At 49.9% G+C, this 24,841-nt stretch overlaps 10 protein-coding genes across 10 annotated transcripts; 6 read left to right on the forward strand and 4 right to left on the reverse strand.

Moving 5' to 3' along the window:
• Positions 1 to 926: 926 nt before the first annotated feature.
• On the reverse strand, positions 927 to 2,580 carry Aspvir_003676 (MFS transporter; the record flags this gene model as incomplete). The annotated part of the gene is made up of 2 exons (XM_043266927.1): positions 927 to 2,443; positions 2,505 to 2,580. The coding sequence occupies 2 exons, from the start codon at positions 2,578 to 2,580 to the stop codon at positions 927 to 929; spliced, it is 1,593 nt and encodes a 530-aa protein (XP_043122862.1).
• Positions 2,581 to 4,593: 2,013 nt separating this feature from the next.
• Aspvir_003677 (Zn(II)2Cys6 transcription factor domain-containing protein) lies at positions 4,594 to 6,305 on the forward strand (the record flags this gene model as incomplete). Its single annotated transcript, XM_043266928.1, has 3 exons — positions 4,594 to 4,660; positions 4,733 to 5,571; positions 5,619 to 6,305. 3 exons carry the CDS (start codon positions 4,594 to 4,596, stop codon positions 6,303 to 6,305), a joined length of 1,593 nt encoding a protein of 530 aa, XP_043122863.1.
• A 718-nt stretch (positions 6,306 to 7,023) lies between these two features.
• Aspvir_003678 (uncharacterized protein) lies at positions 7,024 to 8,598 on the forward strand (the record flags this gene model as incomplete). Its single annotated transcript, XM_043266929.1, has 2 exons — positions 7,024 to 7,806; positions 7,891 to 8,598. 2 exons carry the CDS (start codon positions 7,024 to 7,026, stop codon positions 8,596 to 8,598), a joined length of 1,491 nt encoding a protein of 496 aa, XP_043122864.1.
• A 266-nt stretch (positions 8,599 to 8,864) lies between these two features.
• On the forward strand, positions 8,865 to 9,123 carry grg1 (putative glucose repressible protein Grg1; the record flags this gene model as incomplete). Its single annotated transcript, XM_043266930.1, has 2 exons — positions 8,865 to 8,986; positions 9,036 to 9,123. 2 exons carry the CDS (start codon positions 8,865 to 8,867, stop codon positions 9,121 to 9,123), a joined length of 210 nt encoding a protein of 69 aa, XP_043122865.1.
• Positions 9,124 to 10,799: 1,676 nt separating this feature from the next.
• On the reverse strand, positions 10,800 to 11,660 carry Aspvir_003680 (alpha/beta fold hydrolase; the record flags this gene model as incomplete). The annotated part of the gene is made up of 1 exon (XM_043266931.1): positions 10,800 to 11,660. The coding sequence occupies one exon, from the start codon at positions 11,658 to 11,660 to the stop codon at positions 10,800 to 10,802; it is 861 nt and encodes a 286-aa protein (XP_043122866.1).
• A 3,164-nt stretch (positions 11,661 to 14,824) lies between these two features.
• Positions 14,825 to 15,475, reverse strand: Aspvir_003681 (DUF3632 domain-containing protein; the record flags this gene model as incomplete). Its single annotated transcript, XM_043266932.1, has 1 exon — positions 14,825 to 15,475. One exon carries the CDS (start codon positions 15,473 to 15,475, stop codon positions 14,825 to 14,827), a length of 651 nt encoding a protein of 216 aa, XP_043122867.1.
• Positions 15,476 to 16,301: 826 nt separating this feature from the next.
• Aspvir_003682 (uncharacterized protein) lies at positions 16,302 to 16,695 on the forward strand (the record flags this gene model as incomplete). The annotated part of the gene is made up of 3 exons (XM_043266933.1): positions 16,302 to 16,418; positions 16,475 to 16,561; positions 16,624 to 16,695. 3 exons carry the CDS (start codon positions 16,302 to 16,304, stop codon positions 16,693 to 16,695), a joined length of 276 nt encoding a protein of 91 aa, XP_043122868.1.
• Positions 16,696 to 18,438: 1,743 nt separating this feature from the next.
• On the forward strand, positions 18,439 to 20,118 carry Aspvir_003683 (uncharacterized protein; the record flags this gene model as incomplete). Its single annotated transcript, XM_043266934.1, has 4 exons — positions 18,439 to 19,184; positions 19,238 to 19,299; positions 19,372 to 19,517; positions 19,693 to 20,118. 4 exons carry the CDS (start codon positions 18,439 to 18,441, stop codon positions 20,116 to 20,118), a joined length of 1,380 nt encoding a protein of 459 aa, XP_043122869.1.
• Positions 20,119 to 21,129: 1,011 nt separating this feature from the next.
• Aspvir_003684 (uncharacterized protein) lies at positions 21,130 to 22,939 on the reverse strand (the record flags this gene model as incomplete). Its single annotated transcript, XM_043266935.1, is given in 5 exon segments — positions 21,130 to 21,474; positions 21,487 to 21,588; positions 21,611 to 21,860; positions 21,893 to 22,247; positions 22,294 to 22,939. The coding sequence occupies 5 exon segments, from the start codon at positions 22,937 to 22,939 to the stop codon at positions 21,130 to 21,132; spliced, it is 1,698 nt and encodes a 565-aa protein (XP_043122870.1).
• Positions 22,940 to 23,438: 499 nt separating this feature from the next.
• Positions 23,439 to 24,374, forward strand: Aspvir_003685 (uncharacterized protein; the record flags this gene model as incomplete). Its single annotated transcript, XM_043266936.1, has 1 exon — positions 23,439 to 24,374. The coding sequence occupies one exon, from the start codon at positions 23,439 to 23,441 to the stop codon at positions 24,372 to 24,374; it is 936 nt and encodes a 311-aa protein (XP_043122871.1).
• Between the last annotated feature and the right edge of the window lie 467 nt (positions 24,375 to 24,841).

Genomic DNA, 24,841 nt, shown 5'->3' on the forward strand with positions numbered 1-24,841 from the left:
ATGGTATTCTAGATTCCAGCATGAAAGTTCTTGAGGATAAGTGGCCCATATATACATTGATCTTCTCGCCACAGGCTTTAAACCCTCCATGCACAAGGCTTCTATCAGACATACCTGAGGTTAGCCGGCATCAAAGTGAGAGTTGATGTTTTTTATTTGAATACCTGCTTCTTGGCATTGCCTTACAGGCCTTGAACGGTTGTCAAATAAAGAGAGCTACTTCTCAGGTGGTCCGCATAGACAACAAGACATCGAACCTTTAGGGCTAGTTCTATTGACATCTGTCAATATAATGGAAGTCAGGCCACTATAACCAGAGGAGATCGGTGACCTTGTATATCAGTGGCATCTAGACAGGCTTTGCTTATAACGGCAACATAATCAGTCTATCACTTTTACTGGATTGAGTGCAGCTTCTATGAGAGAATGACAGTACTTACAAGGCATAACTGCAGCTGTAGGATGGCCCAATCAGGTACATGATCGTAGTACGAGGGATACGCGGAAGTCAAAGGAGCTCTTAAAGCAGCACTCAGACTGAACTTTATGGTCTGCTTTGACAGTGTGCACAATAATAATCTCAATAGAAACCTGGAGTAAAAGCGGACGAGCTTTTCTTGAATATAATGTGATAGAATTAGATAGCTTGTGTAGTTGAATGAATGCTTCAGGTTTGTTATAGAACACTCAACCCTGAGTATCTTGGCTGTCAGACTGCATTATTATCTAACTGTTCAACATATCATCATAACTGAGTTGACAAGTCAAAAGGTCCAATCCATTCATTAAAAAGGAACCTGCTACCTGTTGTACACAGGCCCAAAATTATAGTATATTACAAAGAGTAGAACATGAGGAGTCATTCTCTATTCACCATCTGACATGCACAGACATTGAACCATAATTCCCCTTCCTCAGTCGTCTCCTTAAGCACTCCCTTCATACGCCGCAGCCTTCCTGGCCTTCTTGCGGAAGTGATCCTTGACCAAAAAGACCAGACTCATCACCAGGCCCAACCCGGCCAACCCAAGCTCAAAGTAGAACGCACCCTGATACCCCCTCTTCTTATCATCATAGGTGTGGCCCCCACGATTGACCTCGCGCTCTACCGTCCCCGCAAAGCCCAGCCCCAGCGAAATACTATAATTCACAACGGTCATGACCACACTGGCGCCAATACCCTGGTACTTGGGCGGCACAGCATCGGAGAAGACGATCGTCGCAGCGGGAAAGGACGAGTCCATACCGACGCAGATGATCAGCACGCTCCAGAAGAAATTCCCCCAGTAGATCTGGTGCGTCGGCATAGTGGCGATGAGAATCGAGCCGATCAGGTACGCGACCATGCCAATGACCATGACCCATGCGGCTGAGACGCGGCCAAGCAGCTTCCCCACCGCCAGCGCCGAGGCGAGACCCGAGGGAATCACCGGGCTGTACCACGCCGCAAGGAGCAAAGGGCTGACGTTGTTCAGCTCCATGACGACGACGGCAGCGTAGTACACCCAGATGCCGAAGGTCGCCCAGCCGCAGGCGGTGCAGCCTAGGACGAACGCAATGTCAGAGTTGAAGGCTGCAAGAGGCAGGATTGGATCAGTGGACCAGTGCAGTTCCACCCAGAAGAAGGCGACCGCGAACAGGAACCCGAGGATAAGGCACACGTAGACGTATGGTTCTTGCCAGCCGACACCGGCGGCCTGGTTCCATGCGAAATTGATCAGGACCAAAGAGGCCACGCCGGTAATGCAGCCCGGGAGGTCCAGGTGGATGATCTTCTGGGGGATTGTCCGAGTTTTGGACGTACTGCTCATCGGTTGAGGCGGAATGGACCAGACGGCGAACACGGCCAGACAGGCGAGTGCAATGGCCGCGCTCCAGTAAGCCCATGGCCACCATGCCAGGGCAAAGAGAAAGAGGCCGCCCGTTGCAAAGCCGGAGATGGCGCCAAAGGGTGCACTGCCGCCAAAGAACGCAAAGGCCATGTTCTTGCGCGGGCCGGGGGCGTACGACTGGCCCAGAATGGCGATCGCGTTGGGCAGTGTCACGGCCGGTCCCATTCCCTGGAAGACCCGGGCGAAGATGAAGAGGACCTGCGTGGAATAGACGGCTAGACCGCAGACGAGCGTCCACAGCGCGTACCAGCCCATGCCGATAATGAACATCCTCTTGTGTCCAAAGTCGTCGCCCAGCCGACCGGCAATCAGCACGAAGGTGCCAATGGTCAAGCTGTAGCCGGCCACCAGCCACGACAGTTCGTTGCTGTTGGTGATTCCGTACCAATCCCCAATGACGCGGACAATGTCCATTGTTTGGCCCAGCCCGAGCTGATTCGTGTACATGGCCGAGCAGATGGTCAGGATGAAGGGAATCTGCCGATGAAGAGGGAGGTTATCCGCGATGTAGACATGTTCGTTCTCGGTGTCTTTCTCGTCAGGAATGGTGTCTGTTAACTGCGTCAGTCATTTCTGTCTTTGAATAAGCCAGAAGAATCTTAGTGGACTCACCTTTCGGGATGCCTCCCTGAGAAGAGACCGTCTGGGTCTCGCTGGAAATGGAACTCTGGTTCGACTCTGCAGCCATGAAGCTTGTCTTTTGGCAATGTCTGTTGGCAATTGGTGATCCAAATAACGGAAGACTAGGAAGAAGCATAAATATAGTTCCTTTTCAAACGAAAATCGGTAGAATGCACCAAGCATGTCATGACTGGACATGGAAGCCCGCAGCGGCCGTCTGCCGATCGACCTCCAAACTCCGGGGCCTAAGACCACCAACTCCCGGGCTGTCTTTTAGGGGAGTCATGCCCGGAGCAGGCGATCTTAGGCTACCATACTCCATAAAGCAACGGCCATCCGCCACCCTGATGCTCAGTTTCATGATCGATCACCTCCACTCAAGCGGCACTATTAAGATACTCCATCCACCTTCTGTTTGCTCTCGCTGGTCCTAGACAACAGGCCCCGTCCGAAGCACTGCACCTGAAGCTGGACATGTCATGGCGCGAGGCCAAGGAATCAATCCAGCCGACGTCTGTTGGGAGTTATTCAAAGGTACAGTACAAGCACGGTTATTACTACTGGTATTACCACATACACGCATAGGGATTATTCCAACAATTGCTCAGAACAGCCATGCTCCGTCAGCGACCCAGGAGAGATTGTTAAATTCCAACGAGCAGGTGCAGCAGAAGAAGTCGGCCATGGCGCAGGAGTGGTCGGCCGGCTCATCTCGTATGGGCGTCCGTATCTGATACTGCTCCGCTTGGCTTTGAGGATATAACTTCTAATCTGGGCTGCGCGTGATGTCAAAAAGGCCCGAGGACGGCATCTGGATGGCCGAGCTCTTCCTCAGACCTTGCGCCATCTGGCTCGTAAGATATACTGGACGAGCCGGTTGTGGGGGCGAAATAATTACGCTATGCCCAAAAGTCTGGGGGATCGCGGCCCGCAAATCTAGGCTTTAGTTCCTTAGATGTACCGAACTAAATTGGAACTGAGCGACGTTGATCTACGGCGGACTATTTGTACAAAAGGGACTTTTGGATTTTTTTTTACTGTTTGCCGCATGTATTACCTATTGCCACTACCTCCACACATAATTAAAAGTTATATCAATATCGAATCCTCATATAGTAGGGATATCGAATCGAATAGAATAGTATCAATGTCGAATCCTCATATAGTATCAATATCAAAATCTCATATAGTAGGGATATCAAATCGAATAGTATCAATGTCGAATCCTCATATAGTAGGGATATCAAATCGAATAGTATCAATGTCGAATCCTCATATAGTAGGGATATTGAATTAAATAGTAGTAATATATAATTCTTATAGAGGTATAGTAGTAGGATATTGAATACTACTATACTTATATATAATCTGAATATATAGTATAAGTGGTAGGGTATACCCTAAGTCTTAAATATATAAATTCTAACTACTCTGTACATAGGGGCACTACCTTAGTATATAAGGATTCAATATCCCTACTATATGAGAATTTGATATTGATACTATTCAATTCAATTTGATATCCCTACTATGTGAGAATTCAATATTACTGCAGTGCGTGCAACTGTAGGGAGGGTAAGTGTGGTAAGATGTAATCATTGTAAAAAAACCAAAAGTCCCTTTTGTACAAATAGTCCGCCGTATGATCAGTGGGTTCTACTCTGGCCATTTCTTGTGTGTCGTGAACGCATGAAGAACAAGCCGTGTGAGAAATAGATAAGCACTAAAGTCGGCCGAAGAATGCAGAACCTCCAATATCAGCCAGGCAGATAGCCAAGGTTACATTCATTGTACTTAGATTAATTAATAATACGATACTAGACTAGACCCCACGCTTACCACACACGGGATGGCTTCGAATCCTCCTTAAATCTCACCTTTCATTGTCTGTCCTTTCACCAATGCCTTGTCTTTCTTCGCACCAGGGCTACAGACATAGAAGGATCGAGAAGTTTCAAAAAAACAAGATATGTCGGATCCTCTGGCTTACTCACTCTGCCGAGTTTATTCACTTAAACCTGGCACTCCCCGGCTTATTTGTTATTTCCTGTCTCTGTCTCCCTGATGACGCCCTTTGACCATGCCAGCGTCCGAGCCATCCAACGAGGCTCACCAGTGCAACTCCTGCTTCAAAACCTACCAACGACGTTTGTCTCCGCCGTTTGTTGAGTCTCCATCTTCTTGCATCTGGAGCTGATGTCTAGACCGATGGTTTCCAGGTGACCTCCTCTTGCGCCATCGACGCCGGTGTCTGCGGTCGAGCAAACCCAGGGTACGCCGGAAAGCGTGCAATGCCTGTGTGCTGGCCAAGACCAAATGCTGCTGCACGCAACCGACCTGCTCGAGATGCGCCAAACGGGGTATCCCATGCGAATACGTGTCTAGCGCCAACACAGCAGCTTCCATCCCCTCCGACTCTTCCGACTCGTCCTCGTCCCCGGCGACCAGAGATCAGCCCAGACCCGAGGAAACCCGCGTGAGCACAACCGAATTCCCGTCGCTATGGAGCCCTCAGAGCACGCTTGGTGATCCCGGCGGCGACAGCTTGGACTCGTGGAGCTCCCAGAACTTCATCTGGACCCTGGATACCCTCGATCTCCCGCCGTTGCCCTCGTCAGAAAGCGTAGTCCACGAAGTCACCCCGGGCCTGACGCCGGCAGTCCCGACCAGCCATCCGAGCTTCACATTTCCACTGCCCTCGGCTCCGTCGCCACAGTCGTACAGTACGCTGGTTGAGGAGACCTCCATGGCGCTGCCGGGGCCATTGATTCCCGATGTATCCACCCTGGCCGGTCTGGGCGGCAGTCCTGATGTGCCGGGGGTGCGGCCACCCAATTACGTCCGTCTGCTTGCACAGTATCCGAGACTCTTGCTTCAGGACGATTTTTACTGTCCGTTCGTGCACCGCACCCTGTTCAACGAGCATGTGGCGGACATGACGATTCTGCCGCACACATCCATGGCCATTTGCTGCGGAAGTGCCTTGGGCGCCCAAGACGCCGCCGGCTACGTCAAGAGAGCCATGGACGCGCAACGACAAAGCTTGATCGAATCATATGTAAGCAAGACCTTTGTCGATCATCTCCTAGCGTACTGACAGACCAGCCCACCTACCACTGCATGGAACAGTGGGACGCTCTGCACGCAATGCTCCTATACGAGATCCTCGAGATGGGCATCGCGCCCGTCGACGCATCCGAGAGTTGGAAACGGAAGCGCAGCACCAAAGGGCTAAAGTCACCCTTCCTCTCCAAAATGACCCAGTGTTTCTCGCGGTCCTACCTCGAGTCGCACGATACGGCCCTCCTGCCCCCGGCCGACGCCGGACCCGACGTCACAGACTCCTGGGTCAAATGGGCCGTGGCCGAAACCGCCCGCCGCACCATCTTCCTCGCCAATATTGTCAACTTCTTCAGCAACCGCGATCTCAACTCGGGGCGCCAATCGCCCTACTACGAGCCCCTCAACGACGAGCTCATCATGAATATGCCTCTACCCTGCGATCAAGCGCTGTGGAGCGCCCGCACCGAAGACGAATGGCGCAAGGCCACGCCCGCGTCCCCTGGCTCTTCAGGCACTACCGACCCTTTTTCAACCTTGGGCGCTGCTGGTGGTGATATTCCCGTCGCAGAGCAGCTCCCGAATCACCAGCACCAACCCTCGCTCAAGACGCTTTTCTCCAAGTTCGCCCAGGACGATCTCCGGGCGAATTGCGCGACGAACGCGGGGTTTGCCGACTCCAATGAGCTTCGGTCGTTTATCATTCTCTGTGCGCTGGAGCAATTTGCGTGAATCAGACGGGGTCAAACTTGACGATGTACTGCGATTATACCTGCGATTGATGTAACGCTGACGATTTATGTGACGCTCAACGGGTCACGGGCGTATTCACTGCGTTTGCTTAGTCTATGCCAATGAAATGGATGTTGCAAATTGTTATCATATGTCCATCACTGCTCCAATAGCGAATCCCAACTTGTCTCCTCATCAATCGCATTGACCTTTGCGTAGTCTTAAGCTGACGCACTGGTAAAGCTGGCTGTGTCGAAGCACTCGGCTCTTCTCGTTATATGGCCCGATTGTCGTTTTCTGAGGGCTGGGAAGTTGACGACGAACTGGTTGACGGTGTCGTGGTTGACTATGTGGGAGATTGATGTTGTACTTCCTTCACAGGAAATCCTGATGACTTCGAACGAGGTCATGACGACTGGGGATACAGCTTCACCAGCGTCCATTCCACCACATCAGAGTGTTGCAAAATTCATGCTTCTGTGCATTGCAATGTATGGGCTGAAAGTGTCTTTGACAGCGGAACTCCATCGGCTTGTGTTGTTGCCGCCGGAGCTGGTGGTCATTTGACGACCACGAACTCCGGCGCGTGAGGACTCCGTGAGCAAAGACGGAGACACACAACCCGAAAAGAACCATCGGATACGCATTTGTCAGCTTTCGAAACATTTTGCTTTCCTCCGTCCTCCAGTCGTTGGTATAACTACGCAGGAATGGCACGATGCGTCCGAGTCTGGGTGTCCTTGGAATCCTCCTCATTCAGATGGTCTTCAACGACATGATCAGAGCCGCTGCCATGAAAGCCACCGCAGACACCGCATTTCGCCTGTTCGGCCTCGCTGCCGGAGCGACAGGCCGTATCCTCGTCGGCCAGAGTATCGCCGTCCAGCCTGATGCCGGCGCGCACGACAAGGACACCCCTCGCGAGGCCTGGGGCCTCAAGTCCGGACTCTACACGCCCCGGCAACTGGTCGAAGCATTTGCGCCGTTGTTGGACACGGTCGTTTTCCGTTTGGGTCCAGATCCCCCCAACGCGAGACCGGCGCGGGCGCAGCTGCTCGATAACCTGGCGGCCAATCTCGATACCAACACCAGGGAAGCCACGCTGCGCTTCCCTGACACCCATCTCGATGACTCGCGCCAGGAAATCGCCGAGCAGGCAACACGCATTGGCCGGACGCTCGTTCAATACGCGCGCAACCACACGGACGGACCGTTCAATTCCGACCTCTACCTTCGCAGCCCCTGTGAGGGCCACCTCCTCATCCCGCCCAACGTCGATCTCATGTTCGGCCAGCGCAGCCAGCCACATCTGATGCAGCTGTTCAACGAGTACATGCATCAGATGGTCCTTCTGCGGGACGCCCTGCTGCCGTTCAGGAACTACGAGGACGTGATCATCCCTGTCGACGGCCGCGCCGCTCGAGGCATCCGACACCTCGAGCCATCCCGGGCAGAGTTCCTCACCAACCTTCTGACCAAGCAGGTCACCCAATCGGCAATCGTCAAACACGCTCAGACTCTCCTCGCGCCTGGCCTTCTCTCTCGTTCTGCTGGAAACAAAGCCAGCCCTGGCTACGGCTTCTAGTATGCCCACGGTCTGGTCCTGCCCGCTTTCCTGGCCGGTGGACCGACTCCGTTCCATCTTCTCCAGTATATCCCCGCCAAGCTGGTCCATGACGCAACCGACGTCATCTTCGACTACCGGATCCAGGACTACTATCTTGCGCCTCGTGCGGAGATCCCCGCCGGCACCGAGAAAACCCCGGCGTGCGCCGCGGCCAACGGCGGGGCACCCGCACTCGGCGTCCAAAGCACCAGCATCGCAGTCACCTCATCGTCCGATATGGTTCGACAGCTGGAATTGCAACTCCAGCTTGACAACGGCAAATGCGTCTCCGTCGATCAGGGGCAGGTCGCGCGCGGCCATCGCTACGCCTATCAGGCATGCACGTCCAGCGACGCTGACTCCGAGTCTGCAACGTCAGCTACGTCCACCGTAGTTCACGACGCGGCATCCATCCTGGAGACCGGAGACGTAGACAGCCTCGTTACGGCTCATGGCGGGCTGCACGTGATTCCCGTGCACGACCCGGTGGTTGCTCTGGCGCTACTTGGGAAGATCTACCCGGGGAACGTAATCCTTCTGCCGAGGTCGGGTGGCCTAGCGCAGGCCGAGAAGGCGGGCAAGGGACTGGAGCCAAAGTTTGTGCTTTGGGGGGTGGAGCGTGGTGGTTTACGGGGGGAGGTTTACTTGACCTGGCTCTGTAGTGCACTATGCATAGCAATGTATTGACTTAATCTTATACTAATTGCAGTCATGACTCAATAAAGTTCAGCAGCCAATCTTGTTTTGCGAGGTTAATTCCTGAATGTTGCGCATTACAGACTTGGCTTGAATCAATGACATCACACCCTCACCTGCTGTATAGATGACATCATCATGCCGTACCACCTATATAAAAACCTCGCTTTCTCTGTTCTGTCCTCTCTTCATCAACACAGAAACATCCAATCCAATCTATACTATTCAATCCAATCTACAACACAATCCCAATCACAATGGAGTCCATCAAGCAAGGTGCCAACTACGTCAGCGAGAGCGTCCAGCAGGCCCTGCACGGCACCTCCAAGGAAGCCAACAAGGACGTCGCCAAGGATTCCAATGCTCCCATTGGCACTCGGTAAGCTCTCTTTCCTGCAGGTTCTTGCAGCCGTTCTAATAATGTCAAGTGCCTCTGCCGCCAAGGACGCCCTGGGCGATAAGGCCCACGAGTCCAAGCACGACGCCAAGGCCGAGGCTCACAAGCAGCAGATGTAAACGTGGGTTACTCCTGTATGCATTTCTTGGGATTGATTGATCTGACTGGATCTAGTTGACTTGCAAATGACAATTTATTGATGACGAACTCATGTATTTGATATGATGTTGTATCTAAGTAATGGCCACTGGTCGTGATACCAATGAGAATGAATTATATTGATCAAAACACACACAGGGACAGTGATCATACTGTAGATATATCAAGCATCAACATCATTAGCATACAGTATGCCGTAGACAATCGTAACATCATAGCAACAGAAATAAGAAATACATGACCTGCAGCTACCAGCCAGCTACTGACCAAGATGATATCTGATGGAAAGATATTTTTTATGGAATGTTGATGGTTGCAGCAAATTTGACTACGTTCTCCCGCCAGCTCATCTCATGTAGCTCTCCCTGTAATTTCTTCACTCATCAATGATAATCCTGATCCCTGCTCTACCCTAGTCTCTGTCGGAAATCTCCTTCCGATTGAGATATAGGTCATCCTTATAAATTGGTAAATGATTACCTCTGCACAGAGTACAATCTTTTATTTTAGTGATCATCAGCGCAACCGCCTAAACTATGCCCACCCATTCCAAAAATCAAAAATCAGTAAATGAAAGGGAAGAGAATATTTTCCTTTTTATTCCAAACTTGATTGGTATGAGAACCTTTTGAGCTATAAAGACTCAAGAGTTATCGAATACTGATTACTCATTCCCAGGCTATGCGCGAGTTGTTTTCGCTATTGCTTCACTTTATTATATGCCTTATCATCCACGAACCTGTTCATTCTTATATAGCGTTTCATGTCTTCTAGATGCCTTGGATGGTGCAGCTGCTCGACGCCTCGGACAGTCAACACGGTTTGGCGCTGTCCTGGACATGATCACCGATCGATGCACAACAACATGTCTGTTAGTATTTCTGCAACCGCGTTTCCCAGATGGAGCATAGTCTTTCAAGCCTTGATTAGCTTGAACTATTCAAGCCACTACATCCATATGTATGCCACCCTGGCAATGGGTGGACAGCATCAGAGTCATAAAGATATTGATGAGAGTCGGCCCTGGGTCATGAGAGCATATTACTCTAATCATGTTCGTGCATCACCCTTCTTGAATGCAAATATCATGAACTGATATATCCACAGAAAGTTCTGTTTACTGTATGCGTGATGAATGAGGCATTTTTCATTGCGCTATATTTGCTTTCATTTTCTTCACCATTACTCGTGCCTGCACTGGAGAACAGCAAAGCAAGCTTTGCAACAGCCTCCCAGATCTGGGGATCGCCTTGGAGTGCTGGGGCTATGGAAATGGCTCGGTGAGGATATCTCTGACTCCGTTAGGACATTTGGCGCTGACATCTCGTTTAGTGCCAATAAAATCAGCAGTTCCATGCCATGGTTGTTACTTGCCATCTCATCATTATTCATGCTCTTCAAGTAATATGTGAATGTCGTACAACTAGTAGAAGCGAGTAGATGGCTAGCACAGGGTGATGTTGAGATGAGGAGGAACGCACGCTTGCTTCAAGGGAAAACTGAATAACGTAGCTGATTTACGTTCTCTGAATTTTCAATTTTTCATACCCAGGTTTGGGACCTAGAGGAGATTCACAACGATAGGTACTCCATTACACGTAATAAAGTACCAGTCTTCCCACCGCCCGCTTTCATTTTAGGTACTAGAGTTATAGCTCTTATCTGTCCATGCGACTCGCCATTCATCGACCCGGATTATCCAATCACGAACAAGAGCTTCAAAAACACTGGTCTCACTCTCATCGACAGGAAGGCCATGCCTACCACGATCCAGAACAACATAGGTTGATCGTGGATAGAGCTCCAGCAAGCGAAGGCTGTCTCGATAGCCCACGCTCTCGTCTTGCCGACCACATACAATAAGTGTGGGTGCAAAGAACTTGGCACCTTCATTGTCCAACGAAAAAGAGAGCTGATATCGTTGTGGATCTGCTCGGATCGGATCTAACGCCTTATAGTCTGCTGCTTTCACCGCTGGAAGGAAAACCTCCTTGTATTTTGCCTTTAAAGCTTTGACGTAAGCTGGCGTTTGAACGAGAACGTTTCCAACAAGTGTCCTGTCTTCGGCTGACATGGTCGATATGAGTTGCTCGTTTGCAACCAAAGGTTTGAAAGCATCGAGATCGCGCATTCTGTCCTTTGGCTCCATAAGCGGTACGCGTAATAGCAAACCATCGACCTGCTCAATGTATTTTTGAGCTATCGCTCGTGCAAGGTAGCCGCCACATGATGAGCCGACGAGTAGGAATCTTGACCTCCCAAGTCGATAATCAATGAATTGCACCAGGCGAAGGTATATATCGTCCAGATCCTTCACATTGTTCGCCGGTGTTGTGCCCATGCCTGGAAGGTCCACGTAAATCCGGCGAAATCCCGGTGTTTTGGTGAAAATCGGCTCAAAGTCCCGCTGCTCGACTCTTCCCTCCATCTCCCATCCATGAATGAACAAAACAGGAAGTCCTTCACCGATTTCATGTGCAGATAGAATAGGTTCCATTTTGTTTCTGGTAGTGAAACTATGAATATATGAGGAGCAGGAACCAGAGCAGTTGATTACAGGGTACAAATTCTTTAATCACAATCACGCCATCTTATAATGCTGACAAACTGCTCCTTGCTCCTAGTGCAATAAGCAACAGATGGAGAAGTTGCCAGATTGTCAACAGTCGCCTAGTTTGCTCAGTTTGCAGCGATCCTTAGACTTCTAGTCATCCGAGCTTCTGATTCTAGACTCTTGTATCTTTCATACTGGTATTCTATACAATATCAATAATACAGAGGCCGCCTAAAGCACCCTGCGGCTGCAGGGATTTATAGGTGCATCTGGTCTCCAAAGCGAGCGCGAGGCTCGGTCTTTTTCGGTGAACATGCTTACTTTGAACAAATCTCTATGACATGGTAATCGTGGTCCTTTAGACACTCTGAGGACTGATCACCTTGATGATGAACGGATGAAGCGAGAGGATCGAGACCGGGTTAGTTCAATACAGACCGTTATCCAGAGAGGTCTCTTGATAGTCTTGATCACTAATAATACAAACCCTTGCTACCATGCGCGAGGAACTACAAACTATGGTTCGAGTCAAAGCTAAGATCCGCAATTGTGATGCCAAGTCACGGCGGGCCCAAAAGGCTTATTTCGATGAGACAGTTGGGCCAAGATGGGAAGACCTTAGACAAGGATATAAGCCATCAGTATCCTATCCAGGACGGCCGCATGGGGCAGGACCTGCTATCCATAAGACCAGCCGGGCCTCCATTCCATGGATATATCATCCTCCTGCTGAGCGAAGCAACATTGCTCGGGCACAATCCGCTCAGCAGCGCCTGCGCCACGAGCAGATCGGTCACAGGAATGACGTGTATTCCTCCCGAAGGAGTCAGCTATTCCACCCCGGATATCAAAATACCTAATGGACAACTGCTTGGGGCGCCCTCCTGCGCCAGATAACCGTACACGATACTTTACTATTTGCACACACGATCTCCGACGTAAGGAGAGCGAGAGAGGTGGTGAATAAGCTACTAAAGATATAGATCCCTAATAGGATGGAGCATTCTATTAATATGTCACTGTTGCCTCTATTTCCTAGAGAAATTATTTATTATTAACTATAGAGCATAAAGCACTTTAATTAAGATAATAGGCCGCTTAATAGGTAGGTGATAAAGGCAAGTAGCTAAGAATATCTACTTATGAAACCTGCTGTAAGTATATCCTAGTTAGACTTTCCTATTAGTACTAGCAGGTTTAATAAGGATAAGCTATTACTAGTCCTCAGATTGGCTGTGTAGGTGGTATGAACCTGCTTTAAATTCACTATAAAAGGTGAAACAACCATGCAGACCTGGCCATTAACCTTGATATTAAGACTCATAGCACTCAAATAAGTTACAGAAAGCGCAGTGTAGGTTCAATCAGTGCCACGTATTTCCCACCCACACATCTGACCTTGCACTGCAGGGCAAAATAACCAGGATAACATGAGAAGAGAAAGTCGGCAGTGGCAGATTATGCGCCAAGGCTCTCCCAGAAGCGACCTATTCTTCTTGCTTAGGTTAAATGAGCAAGATGTGCGAAAGCAGCTTATTCAAGACCTCGATGATACCGGCCGTGATGGACAGCGTATTGATATGGCTGCTCAAACCCACGCCCAACAACTTCTCCGTATGCCTCGATTCCAAGATTGGATCCATTCCGATCAGCCAGACATGCTCTTCATTTACCCAATGTAGCTAGCACTGTATATATGCTGCTATGTATGCGCGAGTGCCGTCGGGCCCGCCGACAGCTAAAAGGTGTTCGCTAGCCCCCATGACGATTCAGAGCGGCTCTCAAGCCAAGCATACAGTTGGTCGCATTGAATGTAACATTGAAATAATGCTAATGTATGTAGGCCATCTCACACTCTCTTCATGTACAGCTCAGCTTTGCGAGTTTCCAGTCTTACTCGCAGCAACGCAGGTTGTGACCTGTCACGTAGTACCTGCTGGATGGCTGCATGATTGACATGTACTTCTGTCTTGAGCCGCAAACCCTGCATACACAGCGTGACAGCCCTGTGGCCTGCTTCAAGGCTGGGGCGAAAGTCGGACGAACTAGGGCGTTTATGTGATGTAACACTGCAAGCTTCAAGGCACATCCAATGTGAAAGTATGTAAGATCTGGATATACATATACAAAACAAGGAGGTGGAGTGAATTAGCCGCAGGTTCGCCAGAGGTTCGTAAAAACCTTGGAATGAGAGCCACATGGGTAGATGCATCTATTTCAGCCCGCAATACTCTGTATGTAGCTTCTAGGACTTATGTACAGTGTTTGAAGGGTAAGAAAAAGAAATCACAAATTGGAAACCTTGTTTCTTTGTCTTATGGCAGCAGTCTGCTCTGTGACAATAGTGCATTCAGTGAAATTTATGCACTAAGCCTTTTGAATTAACAAATAATGATCAGCGGTTCATCCGGCGATCAATTCCTTTCATGCGCTGTTCCATGGTCCGGCCCGACCCGGATCTGATTAGATTCCCGCCTGGGGCTGAAATAATTTCGGGGTCGCAATCTAAATAGTAGATATGGTCATCAAAAGTCCTTTGAAATAGAAAGGCCAAAACTGACAAAGTTGTCATTATGAAGACTAGATTTAGCTTCGTATAGTATATAATCTCAGAAATCGTTGAGGTGGAGATGGACGTGTTATTTTGCTGTACGGAGGAACTACAGCAAGACCTCAACGCTCCAGTATTATTTTTGGTACTTAGGGCCTACGTAATAATTGCCTAAGGGGGTAAAAGAAAAGTCGGCCAATGGCCTTGTATCTCTTCTATGTCTCAGCCTCGCTGGAGTGGATTGATTATCATCTGATTAGTCGGCAAATGAAACATGAGGACCTTTGGATTGACAAAAGAACAGAATTTGACGCTATGGAGTAGAAACGGCTGGCTTTCCATCCGTGTTGGATAGCGAGCGCTGAATCGCCCCCATCCAAAACCGCCAGTGCTTCATTCTAAAAGACAGAGCAGATGTAGATTTGATGAAGATTGACAGTAAGGAGCAGAGAGAGTGACATTCAACTTGAAGGCTCAAGAGGCCGAGAAAGAAAGAGAGGAAGGCGAATGTCTACATGGCATTTTCGAGTTTTCCTTCGGAACTCCATCCAAGTCTTTACGACTCTGGCTCCTCAACGCGTGCAAGGGGCTTTAGGCGCGAAAGATGCTTATCCTGATGCAGGGCATCGCCACCATTCTTGTAAGCCCTGAGGACCTCAGAATTCCTTTGCTTGATTGTGTTGATCATGTACTGGATGCCATCAGTGGCAAGCTCCTCCAGGGCTTTCTCATTGGCCTCCTTAGCTTCTTCCTGAATCTCATGAAGTCGCTTCAGCCAGAACATGTATCTCCATGGCGAGAATCCAGCAGGTGATCGCTGTCCGAGCTCTGATTCGAGGAACTCCTCACCACCCCTGCTGATGTGGCTAGGGCAGTCGTTCCAATACACTTCTGATAGCAAAAGGAGGTTGTGGCTTGCTATTTTCAGCCAAGCAACAGCAGCTGGTAACAGATGAAAGACCTCAAGCTGCTTGGTACCTCGGTTGAGGTCTTCCTCATCTGACTCTTCCCCAGTGCGAAGTGCTTGAGGGCTTTCAAAGAGAGCACGGAAGATCAGAAGAGCAACTTGGCACAGCCTATCCTTAGCGACCCGAGTGGATGCAAGTTTAGCCAGGAATGTTGCAAAGTTGAGACGGTGTGTTCCCGACATAGAAGCACCGTGATTGACCCAGAAATTGGTCATATCGCCAACCAAGAAGCGTGCCATAGTGTACCGTCGACGGTTCTTGCGATATCAATCCCATAGACTCCGCGTGCAGGTCTAGTCAACGGCCCCATTCCCTGAATGCGGAGGATATCGAGGACTATTCCCTCATGTTCAGGTGATTCGGAGGAGATATTTCGGCCAAGCTCGTAGTACATATACCACAGGGAATGAATGTGACCTTCAAGGGAGTCTACACCATCTCCAATATCGCAGTATCGGCTGGTAACGACCCAGGTCCGGTTACTGAAGGCCATGTCTCGGACCTCTTTGAAATTCACCCCGAACGACAGACTGGCGTGTACCTTCCTGATCTCTGCGAGCATGATCGATCGTTGCGGTAGAAGGTGTGTCTCTAGGCAGAGAGCTCAGCAGAGAATCACGGAGGTGGTCCATTTTGGAAAGCTGACAATGCTAGGTAAGAGAAAGAAGACAGTGGGGAAGTGAACGAGTTGATATGGTGGAACCAGACGGGACCTTAAATCGTTGTAAGGGTCAACTTGAACAAGGGGACAGAGAGATTTCTCTCCCTGGACCCCTACTAGTACTAGGCAGCAACGTAGGTTCTGACAGGCTGACAGCCCAATATCTGAATTTGGAGATCATACCACCTAACAAGTTGAGATTTTTTGGATATATGAGGCATATCTTTATTGGATAGCTTGGATGATCTTTCGACCGCGGCCCTGCATCGAATTTGAGGATGGTATTTGTCAAATATCGCAGAAAGTATCCGGCATTGTCTATATAAGACACCTTCACGGCGCTCTAATTTGTAAAGTATCAATCTCATCAATACCGCAATCTTCTACAAGACCAATCTTCCACCATGCACACCAGCATTGCCATTGTCCTGATCGCCGCAATGGGCGCGATTGCCAACCCCATCGTGACCGAGTCGGACGATCTTGATGCCCGAGACGTACAGCTTAGTAAATTTGGAGGAGTAAGTTCGTCTTATGAGATGTCTACATAGAGATACCTTTCTGGACCACTTTATAGGAATGCAGCTTGAAATATAACACGTGCACATACCTAAAGGGTGGAAAGAACCAGGTAGTCAATTGCGGTTCGGCTGCCAACAAGAGGGTAAATTCTGATTCGATTCCGGGTCATTTCATCTGTTCTTATCATCTAATCTTCATCTACAGTGCAAAACTGATCGCCGCCACTGTGAATACGATGAGTACCACAAGACGGTTGACTTCCAGACCCCAGTTTGAACCAATTATACAATTCCGCAAGAAACAGAATCCTTAGCTGTTTTGTTTATTCTCTAGCTCATCAAAGGCCTGAGATGGTTCGTGTCTCCCAATGCCAATGATCTTACGTCAAGGAGGGCTTGGAACAAGCAGTGGATTCTGTCTGTATTGGGGTGATGTATTCATACATTCCCAGTGTCTCTCTTTATTTACAGTTCTCATTATCACCACACTCGTTCAGTATCTAGCTAGCTCTACTTTTATCAAAATGTTGCCTATTGACAGCCTATTCTATTGAGTAATATTACTAGTAGCAGTAGCATTTCTGACAGTTTTCAAGGTTGTTGGCCAGCTGTACAGTACGTCCCACAACTGGTGTCACCAGTTACACTCTTCGATTGTTTCTCGAACCCTGCCAAGATACGCTACGTATCTTAAGGATTTCTCTGGGTATCCCTGTTAGTGGGGTCTATATTGTTTTATACATAGGGCAACCGGTAGGCCTCGAAATGGTGCGGTTTCGGTCCTATAGTTAAGGCAGTGGCTCACCACTGAGAGTTATAGCTGGAAATGCGGGTGTTTATGGCCTCAGTAGTGGTCATTTTCGGTGTCGATTTCACAGGTCCTCACATTCTATATGTAATGGAGTACCTCTTAAGAGGAATAGCTATCGTTGCGAATGTCCTCTAGGTGCGGAGAGCCTAACCTCGCCGTAGTGTAGCACATAGTCTGGGAGGATTCCGATTCCTGCACGCTAGGTCCCACACCTGAGCATCGTCACACCCTATCTAAACTTAGCGAAAACATACAACAGAATTTGACCCTGAAATGGCTGCCATGATTGGTCCATCGGGAAAGTGGAGAACATCTAGGCGAACCTTATCCTAGTATGATATTGTCCATACATAGCTTTTTAGTACGGTACTGCGGCCACTCATGTCTTCTTTATTGTCATACCTGCATGTCAGAAACGGCCTGCAGCGCTCTGTCCAAGTATCCAGATTTCACCACAATTTGTCCCCTCTTGTGCCTTCCGGGGGCTCAACTGATGCTGCTGTTTCGAAGATTTTATCGAACGGTCCCCAAACATTGTCGAAAATGATCAGAACCAAAGTCCCTTCTTATTATGGACAACGCGTCTTTTTATCATTCTGCAGATAGTTGAATACAGTATTTGTAGGAGTACTGAAGAACAAGGACATCCCACCGATTGGCATTGAATAGGACCCTTGATTTACAAGCGTTTCTGTCCGGTTCTGTAGCACACTTCTTCCAGATAGACGAGGATATCATGAGGTCAACTGCAGATCACTGACGACATGATCGAGGCTGCAGCAGACAACAAACAGAGTGGGAAAAGAAGTAATGGGTCTCTTGGAGGGTGAATGAGGAGTGAAAACCGGATTACAGCACTGCTGATGCCCAATAATGTAAGCGAAGCCGCAAGTCAGACTTATAGCAAGATTTCGTCATTCCTACTTCTCTACTTTCCATTCGTCCATTCCAGAAAATGAGTTTCCTGCAGGTTGCAGGTGATGCTGATTTCCTTGTTCTCATCTCTTACTGTTCGGGGATCCGTGTAACCGCGGATATCTGCCACTGCCTCGACGATATTGCGAGCGAAGAGAAAAGCCGATACTTAAGAGCGCTTCGCTTGCCTGCTACGGGGCTTCAGTCAACAGGTTTCATCTTTGAGTCCATTCTAATCGATTTTGAAATACATTTTACGATCTATTCCAAAACCCGCTCGCTTGGTCTGTAGCCATGGCCGTTCGTTCAAACATGAAGTTTACAACCCTGATCATCGAACTTGGGGGTGTGCTGATAAACATACCTCAAATGTTCCCCGAGAGAGTTACCGTCCCGATTCCCTCTTTCAAACGTCTCCAGTCAACGTCTACTTGGATGCGTTATGAGTGCGGTGAGATAGACGAGCAGCAGTGCTACGAGTTGCTCAGCAAACAGTTTGGTCTTGACGCCCTTGCTCTGAGTGATGCTATCTCTACCTGCAGGGAAATAATCGACTATGACAGGAAACTAGCTTCCTCAATCTTCCAGATGAAATATAAAACTAGAGGCTCCCTGAGAATAGTTGCTGTCTGGAACATCGCAAGGACGGATTATGATGCACTTCGCCAGCGATGGGGGAACGAGTTTCTGGCCAACTTTGACGATATTTTCACATCGTTCGCACTTGGTACACGAATGCCTCGTCTTAGCTTTTACCAGCATGCCCTTGATTCCACCAAGACCGACCCCGCAAAGGCAATATTCGTAGGTCGTGATATGCAAAATGTCGTCATGGCGCGTTCGCTGGGAATGCATGGAATTTTGTTTGGGAGTTCTCAAGCGCTACCCCGGAACATGCTGAACGCCCTCAGTGATCCAGTTATTCGAGGGAATGAATTCCTCCAACGCAACGCTAAGAAATTGCATCCCTTCACGGACTGCGGTACTTCTCTTAGGGAGAACTACGTGCAGCTCCTAATTTTGGAGACCACAGGAGAGGAGTATTATTTTTTTCTTCCCGTCTTCGAAAATGCTCATTCTAATTGTTTTAAAGAGAGTTGGTCACATACAAGCAGCCGGACTACGCAAAAGAACGGACATGGAACTATTACATAGGTATGAAATCTCGATCTTCCTTGTCTCATCAATACAGAAACTGGTGGCTTTTAACACGATGAAAATGTTTAGAGCAGCCAACCTTCACCAAGATGAACCCTCCGAATGACTTGGATACAACGTCCCTTGCCATACAATTGCTACCGCATGAGGATGCAATGGTGCATTCAATGCTCGATGAAATGCTTGAATACCTCAGTCCTGATGGCCTCATCCAGGTACAGCCCCTGATATAAAGGAGCAAAGCCAAGACTGACAATACTCGGCGGTAAGGTATATTTCGATAAAACGAGACCGCGCATAGACCCAGTCGCTTGCGTAAACATTTTCCTCGCATTTCATATTCATCGGCGGGGGCAGCAGCTTCGAAAGACTATCAACTGGATTTACCAGGTCCTTTTACACAGAGCATACGTCGACGGGACGTATTACTATCAGACTGCGGAATGGTTCCTGTTCTACGTCTGTCGTCTCCTGAAGCGGACCTGTGACCCGGACCTAGAGGAAAGATTTAGCTCTCTTCTGAAGGAGCGCATTCAGGAGCGTATTGGGCTCCCTGGCGACAGCCTGGTTCTAGGGATGCGACTGAGTGTCTGCTATGCAATGGGAGTTGACAACTACCAAGATATGGAGAGACTGACTGGAATGCAGTGCGAAGATGGTGGATGGGAGCCAGGTTACCTTTACTCCGTCCCCATTGTGGGAAAGAAGATCTTCGATCGTGGTTTCACTACAGCACTGGCTATCCAGGTCATCGAGGAAAGTCGCCACAACCATAACAGTATGGATGAAAAGATGATTAGGGACTCATTAGATTAGAAATCAACCAGGGGTGGCCCTCTGGGAGGTGGAGGTTTGTGAGTTTACGGAAGCCAAAAGTGGTCTGATTTTCGGGCATCCTGAAGTTTATAGCTTGAAATTTACCTAATATATTACCAATATTTTATAATATTGGAGGACTCTCAGTTATAAATCCTTAGCGTAACTTTTTGACTGCGCGCAAGCCACCGAGATGAGGTTGACGCAGCCCCGGTATAGTTATGAAGTAATAGAGGCTCGGACAGTGAAGCTGAAGTCTCCCCAAGTCACGCCCCGTCATGATCGATATTTGGCTTGGCAGATGGGGTAGGTGATAGGACTTTTCATACTTTCTGACCGTATTTTGGTTATTATTCTGCTGAGCTGATCAAAATAAGAAGTAAGGGGGTATCAGGGATTAGATCACACGCCCAGAATAGCCTGAATAGTACGCATTTCTGGATTGATCATCGAGCTGAAAGAGCCGGAAAGACACAATCTCAGTATAAACGAAATCAAGAGTAACCTAGCACTTGTCCAGACTCTCAGCATCAGGCCAGATATGAAGTCAAGGCATAAAGGGCAGATAAACAGCTATTCCCGCCGGCCAAAAGCTTCACAGGGTTCGTAGTAGCCGAACCCCACGAAGCAGTCATAACGCGACAGATGATTGGTCTTTTTGGCCGGAAAACTATCCCGGCTATGAATATCCTTCAAAACTAGAATGATGAATCAGGATATTCGATGATTGTACTATGTAAGGAGGGAAACAACTATCACGCTAGCCCGAATGGAGGAATGTGACATGGAGACGAGCGTTATTCATTGCCCTTCACGGTTTAGTCTTGTAGTATTTATCGAGAGCTTGCCTTTGTTGCAATGTTACTGGGCCCATGTCTTCCAGCTGGAGAATGAAAAGAGTAATATCCAAACATCACCACGCAGGATTCCACTCCCAGCAAATCCACTGACCTGGAGCAGGGCCGGGATAGAGACACCTCAGTATCTCCAGACCAGGCACTGGTCTCTCCTTCACAAGATCAACATGATCTTCCCAGAGAAGACCCGAATCTGGTCAGTTGGGATGGCCCCGATGGTATCACCAATCCCTTCAACTGGCCGGTCAAGAAGAAAGCGCGCTACGGCTACCGCTACCTCATATTCACCACCATCTCCATCTTCGAAACTAAGTACGGCTTCTCCCCCGGCCCGGCCGGCCTCGCCTACCTGTGCTTCGGCATCGGCTGCGTCATCGGCCTTGTCGTCTACGGCGTTATGGCCAACCGCATCGCCGCCGCCCACTCCGCTCGCGGCTGCTTCACCTCGGAGTCCCGGCTCCCGCCCATGCTGTTCAGATGCTAGTTCGTCCCCGCGGGGCTATTCTGGTACGGCTGGTCCGCCGAGGCAGGGGTGCACTGGATCGTGCCGATCCTCGGGACAGACGTCTTTGCCATTGGGCTCATGACCGTCTTCATGCCGGCGAATAGGTACCTGGTCGATTCTTATTTCACACATGTGCTTCAGTGACGGCCGCGAGCACAGTTCTGCGGTCGTTGATCGGTGCGGTGCTCCCGCTGGCGGGGCCGTCGATGTATGAGTCGCTGGGGCTGGGGTGGGGGAATTCGGTGCTGGCGTTTATTGCGCTGGCGATGTGCTTGTGTCCGATGCTGTTTTGGAAGTTTGGGGTGAGCATATTTGGGGCGAGGATACGCACGCATCCGCGGTTCCAAATTACATTGTAATTTGCATATAGACATAGACGTCTGGATGACTACACAGTCACGGTAACAGTCACTTCCTCCTTAACTCGGTCAACTGGTCCAAATCCACAACCTTCAGCGCATCCCCAGAACCCCTCAGCGAGGAATTGAAATCCAGCGTCGCCAAACACGAATGCTGGATCTCGCCGCCGCGCTCGTACCACCTCGGCACCACCACCCCCGCCAGCTGCTCGACCGCGATCCCCTCAAAAGGCGGCGCCGGTCTCTCCAGAATCCCCAGCCGATGCATGTGCCTCGTGAGCGCCCCAAGAAGCACGCAGTCACACTCATACGAGCACTGCACCTTGTCCGAGCGCAGCACCGCCACCCGGCCATGCAACCGGTCGAGAATCCTGCTTATAGCATCCTCCCGTGCACGATCAATCGCATCTACCTGCATCAGTCCCGGGCCCGACCAAAAATCCATAAAACATACCGCATACTCGCTGTGGAACCGGCAACTCAGGACAGAATCTGCTGGTCAAATTCCCCCGAAGATACCCGCACGCCAGCGCAAAACTCTGCCGATGCTGGAACACCCAGGAGACAAACAGCCACTCCTCCACCTGGGCCAACGACATCGAAGCCGTAGCCGTCTTCTTCAGCGACCTGATCCACATATCGGTGAAGACCTCGACCGCCTCGTAGCACTCGTAGTAATCGACCAACACGGCGAAGTCGACGAATTTGCTGAGCGTCAGTTTCCTCGGGACGGGACGCGTGCGCCCGTGCAGGATGAGCATGAGGATTGGGAAGGCGGCGGGATCCCAGTTGTCGATTTCGAGGTCCAGGTGGCCTTTTTGATGGAGGTCTTGGGATTCCTGGAAGTCGCTGTGCAGGGTGCGGGCGAACTGGGGGCAGGCGAGGGTAAGGTGTTTTGAGGAGGCGCGGATCTTGAGTACTGCTTGGGGGGTTTGGTTGGTTTCGTCTCCCTCCGCTGCAGGTGAGGTGCTTTTTGGTATTGAACCATCCAGGAAGAGGGGGTGAAGTTGGTCTAGGGTTTGTGGGAGGGACTCGGGGACATCGTAGATGAGGAAGGTGATATCGCCTTGCCTGTCTAATTCGTATATCCTCTCGTTCATTTTCAGTGGCTGGCAACTGATGAAGATGATGGGAGGGAGAGGGGCCTTATATTAATGCATCTATATGATATCACATGTATATATCCTTTACTTCATCGTGCATGATTGCGCTGGTCTGACTGTCGGCAAGTAGTCGGCAACCCGAATCAATGTCTCTCCATCCATGTATCTCCATGGTAGATACAGACAAGTAATCAGGCAGCCATATTGATGCATATTAAACAAGCATGCAGACGTGTCCATGCACCATCCGGTGGCACCACGAGTCCAGAGACGAGCTTAATTCCCAAACCCTAATGCCAAGGCGCTATTACGCTAGTATATAACCTAGATATTTTTAGAACTCGAAATGGGATGAACAGACACATCAGTCAGATAACATTTTGACCATTCAAGATCTTATGCACACCGTGCTACAGGCAACAGATTCCACTCGACTTTCGTTACCCGACAGACCATCTAAAGTCGAATTAATCCACGTCGGGAATAACCAGCCGACATGAAGTTGACAACCACACGCTATCTGGATGGGGAGATACGTGCTTACCGGGTTTCAGGCAGCATACACGGGCCTCTGGAGCCGGCAGCGACCTACAGGGTCGAGTCCTCTGGCAAGGAATTGATCCATGCGGTGGCCCCGAACCTGGATCGGGCGGTCTACATTACCTCCCACAGCGTGGTGTGCATCAGCCAGAACAGTGACCTGCTATGGCGCTACGACCTAGAACCTCGCTCCACCCAGCGCTACGTGCCCCATTCCAATTGCGTGTTCTCCCTGGACGGGGCCTGGGTGTGGGTGTATCGCCCCGACGCCATGGCCGATCGCGGGCCCGATATACTGGTCGTGCTGCGGGCCGAGACAGGCGAGGAAGTTGCCAGGACGGAGCTGGATAGCGTCGGGCAGGGAGCCCGGCTTGCTCTGCATCCCGACGGGCGGCATATCCTGCTAGATGTGGGCGAGGGCCAGGACGGTGTGAAATTGTACCGAGCGGCGCTCACTGGCGGTGATATCGACTTACACTCTTACGGGTGGGACGATCGATGCTTGGTCGACCTGTCGCCCGACGGGCGGCGGTTCATGACTGTCCACCACAGCCGGTACGACATCGCCTTTCATGTCTTTCCCCGTGGCGAGGTGGTACTGCGGCTACCTGTCGAGGCTTTTGGCTACGAGTATGGGGATGATGGAGCATGTACGCACTGGAACGGCGGCTTCCTCAATGCGGACATCGCGGTCATCACGATCGCGGGCGAGAAGGATGATAAGGAGTGGCACTGCCACTATAGCATCGACCTGTGTTCAGGTATACCGCTCGGTCGCTTCGAGGCCCACTCGCGTGATAATTACGACTTTGAACCCCTAGGGGACGGCACCTGGATTGTCTCAGGCCCCGACGGCAGTGCCGTCCGTCGCCGGTCATCTATGACCCTCTGAGGTGTTCAGAACTCAGCTATAGACCGTGACTGAAATTATGCAGATTCTGTGCATGATAGTAAGAGCAGGGGTTGCGCAGTGAGCACTAGTACAATAACAATAGTTTTGCCTATCAAGCCTTAGCCAGTGATAACCCCAGGAGTCTACTACCGTTCTGCAGCAATAAACTGCAATGCTTAATTTATCTGCTGTCAGCCAAAATGACTGCTAGGCCACAAAAAGTGTGAACACACCGGTTGGGATCCGTTATTCCCGTCAGGAGTGTCGAAATGATTGGACATAATCTTGAAAAAAGGGATCGAGGTGTGGATGGAGCCTACAGGCCTTTTGTTGTAAATTCCAGATAGCAGCGCCGTCAGGCACAAGAAACACAGTTGGCGGTGGCTCTACGGCAGACTATGGATCAAGGTATTCATAGCATCGCGAGTATGCTTATAAGGTGGCGTCCCGTGGATGCTGCTCGTTGG

Source organism: Aspergillus viridinutans, assembly GCF_018404265.1.
Source record: "Aspergillus viridinutans IFM 47045 DNA, scaffold_2, whole genome shotgun sequence".
Classification (NCBI taxonomy): domain Eukaryota; kingdom Fungi; phylum Ascomycota; class Eurotiomycetes; order Eurotiales; family Aspergillaceae; genus Aspergillus; species Aspergillus viridinutans.